This window comes from Euleptes europaea, chromosome 11 (genome assembly GCF_029931775.1).
Source record: "Euleptes europaea isolate rEulEur1 chromosome 11, rEulEur1.hap1, whole genome shotgun sequence".
Taxonomy (NCBI): Eukaryota; Metazoa; Chordata; class Lepidosauria; order Squamata; family Sphaerodactylidae; genus Euleptes; species Euleptes europaea.
Window position 1 is genome coordinate 11,160,074 of NC_079322.1, and position 3,547 is coordinate 11,163,620.

At 41.3% G+C, this 3,547-nt stretch overlaps 1 protein-coding gene across 1 annotated transcript; it reads left to right on the forward strand.

The window, feature by feature from the left end:
* Positions 1 to 603: 603 nt before the first annotated feature.
* FIGNL1 (fidgetin like 1) lies at positions 604 to 2,670 on the forward strand. Its single transcript, XM_056857465.1, has one exon. The coding sequence runs from the start codon at positions 659 to 661 to the stop codon at positions 2,657 to 2,659; it is 2,001 nt and encodes a 666-aa protein (XP_056713443.1). The 5' UTR covers positions 604 to 658; the 3' UTR covers positions 2,660 to 2,670.
* Positions 2,671 to 3,547: the final 877 nt, after the last annotated feature.

A 3,547-nucleotide genomic window follows, 5' to 3' on the forward strand; every position in this document is an offset into this window, starting at 1 on the left:
TGTTCTAGAGGGAAGAGTGTTAGCCAGGAAACTTCCAAACCAGGATTGCAGGAGGCCATTGTCTTTATCTCTCGAATGTATTTTTGCTAATTAAGCTGTTCTGGTCGTTGTCCATAGATAACGGCAACCCCAAGATCTAATGTGGAGGTGGAGCAAGATGTCAAACCTCAGAAGAGAGGAGTGCCTGCACTACTGTTATTTTTGTAACAATGTAATCCTAAACGAGATACACCCTTCTAAATTGACTGAGGTCCAGTGGTCTTAGAAGAGTGTCTAGAATTGCATTGTAAGGATCAACACATATACTTCTAAGTATACATGCTTAGCATGGCATTGTAAATGTAGGAGGGTGTTGTTTGAATGCAGAAGGTTGGTGTGAATGATAGGAGGAATTATTGAGTCCTCTGCTGTTGAGAGATTCATGCTCCCTTTGACAGATAGCACCATAAAATGTTTGAACCCCAAAGCACTACCTAAACTGAAAAATGTTAGATTATTTTTTTAGATGTCTGAAATATTTGACAGGATTTAATTGTGGTCAAGTGAGGTGATGAATGAAAGAAGTATTGACACTTGACTGTCTCTTCCATAGCTACGGCTAATGTTGAGGTAAACTTTCCCCCAGCACTAAATCTTTTTGTTTGTTTCTCTGTAGATCATGGAGACTGCTAGTCCCAGTGACATATACCTGAGTGAATGGCAGAAGAATTTCTTTGCTGTTACCTCTGGCACCTGCACACCAGGACAGAAGGCAGATGCATACCGTGCACAAGTTTTACGCATTCAGTATGCATGGGCAAACTCTGAGATCTCCCAGGTTTGTGCTGCCAGCCTGTTCAAAAAATATTCAGAAAAATACTCTGCAATTATTGACTCTGACAACACAGAAACTGGCTTGAATAACTATGCCGAAAACATTTTGACTTTGGCACAAAGTCAGCAAAATGACAGTGACAAATGGCAATCTGCTTTGACAACAAGTAATGTGATGGAATTAGAGTGTGTGCAAGAGATGATGCAGACTGGCAAAGAGTTCCAGAGGTCTCTGATGGCACAAGCAGATAAAGAGGTCAATGCCTCTGTTTCTTCAGGTCTTCCCAAACCTGCTCTCTGCTCTGGTGATGGGCAGTCTGTTGTTGAAGCTGGCTCATCAAGTTGTATAAGTCAGGGACCAGATATCCTTGTGGGTCCCCCTTCTCAGAATGGCATAGCTTCCTCAACCAAAGTAGCAGTTGCACATTCTTTTTCATCTGTGCCTGTAAGTGATGTGTCTGATAGAGGGACTCATGCAACCCCATTATTTAATAGTTCTCTGAAATATGCAAGTATTTCTGGTTTGGGGCAGAATTCCTCATCTACTCAGTCTGCTTTTCCAGCAGGGGTGAACAATCTGGGAAAAAGGAAAACTTTTTTTGGAGTTAGTGAAGAAAGCAGTAATATAGCTTATGGGTATAAGTCTTCAGTTAATACAGAAGGAAAAGACATTTTTGGGAGTAGAAGCAGAAACAATGAGAATAGAACATCTGGTTTCAAAACTGCAAAGGAGCAGCTCTGGGTGGATCAGCAGAAAAAATACCAAAATCAACCCCAGCGTGCAACACTCTCCTCTTATGGTGGTATAAAAAAATCTTTGGGAGCTGGAAGGTCTCGGGGGGCATTTGGAAAATTTGTCCCTCCAGTGCCAAAACAAGATGGAAATGAAAATTTGGGAGTGCAATGCAAACCTGGTGCAGAGTCGACTTGTCCTACAGATGAACGGTTAAAGAATATAGAACCAAAAATGATAGAACTTATCATGCATGAGATTATGGATCGTGGGCCTGCAGTCAACTGGGATGATATTGCTGGAGTTGAGTTTGCAAAAGCAACTATCAAGGAGATAGTAGTGTGGCCTATGTTGAGGCCTGACATTTTTGTTGGCTTACGGGGTCCACCAAAAGGAATTCTTCTGTTTGGTCCCCCTGGGACAGGGAAGACGCTCATTGGCAAATGCATTGCATGTCAGTCTGGTGCCACATTTTTTAGCATCAGTGCTTCTTCACTGACTTCTAAGTGGGTTGGTGAAGGGGAAAAGATGGTCCGTGCATTGTTTGCTGTGGCACGATGCCATCAGCCTGCAGTAATTTTTATTGATGAAATTGATTCTCTCTTGTCGCAGCGTGGAGATGGGGAACATGAATCTTCTAGAAGAATAAAAACTGAGTTCTTGGTTCAACTAGATGGAGCAACAACTTCTTCTGAAGACCGCATATTAGTTGTGGGAGCAACCAACCGTCCACAGGAGATTGATGAGGCTGCTAGGAGGAGGCTGGTGAAGAGACTGTACATTCCACTTCCCGAAGCTTCCGCCAGAAAGCAGATAGTGTCCTGTCTAATGTCAAAGGAACACTGTTCCCTAACTGAAGAGGAAGTGGAGCTCATTGTCAAAAAATCAGATGGGTTTTCTGGGGCTGATATGACTCAGCTTTGTCGAGAGGCTTCTCTAGGTCCCATTCGTAGCCTTAAGTCTGTTGATATTACAACTATTACACCTGAGCAAGTACGACCTATTATTTTTCAAGATTTTGATAATGCTTTAAAAACTGTGCGCCCTAGTGTTTCCTCCAAAGATCTGGAATTGTATGACACCTGGAATCAAACATTTGGTTGTGGAAGATAAGGGAAATGAATTAGGATCTGGAAAATTTTTTTATATTTTAAAATTTCTAAACTGTTCTAATAAATGTGAAGAAATTGACAAAATTGTGTTTTTTGCTTCACTGAACTAAATTGTTTTTTGCTTGACTGAACTAATGCCATAGAGCAGATAGAGACTGCTTTTGAAAGAGGCATTCTCACTATGGCAGGTTATACTTGAAGAATTTACTTATGAGTAAACATGTATTCATGGCCTGCTGTACATTGTGACAACATTTGAGCTGTTCCACCATACTGATACACAGTATCTATGGAAAGAAGCAGGAGTGCTTTTTTTGCTATGTAAGTCAAAAACTCACTGGCTTAAGACTTTTAGGGCTGGGCATTCATCAGAGTCACTGGGTATACTGTAAAGCTGTCACCGCATTCTTTTCCTCCACTCAGACTTGAAGTCTGCCTAAGCTGCTTTGGGCGGTTTGCCCCCCATCCCCTCTGTCTCCTGTGCAGTTTGTACATGCCTGGAATGAGGAGGCAGAGTGCTGAAGTGGTAGACTTATCATTTTAGACTGTGTAAGAAGGGTTGTATTTGTCAAAGTTCCCCTACATTAATAGTTCCCTACAAGTGGACAAGTAGCAGACCAAGGGCTAAACTGGCAAATTTCACTTGGATGTGCCAATTTTTTAATTCCAAGGTGTTTTCACGCATATTTATTAATTAAAATATTTATATCCTGTTCTTGTCAAAAGATTCAGGGCACATACCAGAATGCCAGATGGCAGAAAAATAAAATCACAAAACATAAATTCCGCTAATAAATGAAACATTACAAAGACATATTAATCCTAAGTTCCTTCGTTGCAACATCCCTCCCACCTTCTGATTGGGATATAAGGTCTCGGAGATTTCCAT

What these genes read in the sequence shown, in the direction of transcription:
- FIGNL1 (XM_056857465.1), top strand. Translation starts at nt 659, where the DNA reads ATGGAGACTGCTAGTCCCAGTGACATATACCTGAGTGAATGGCAGAAG.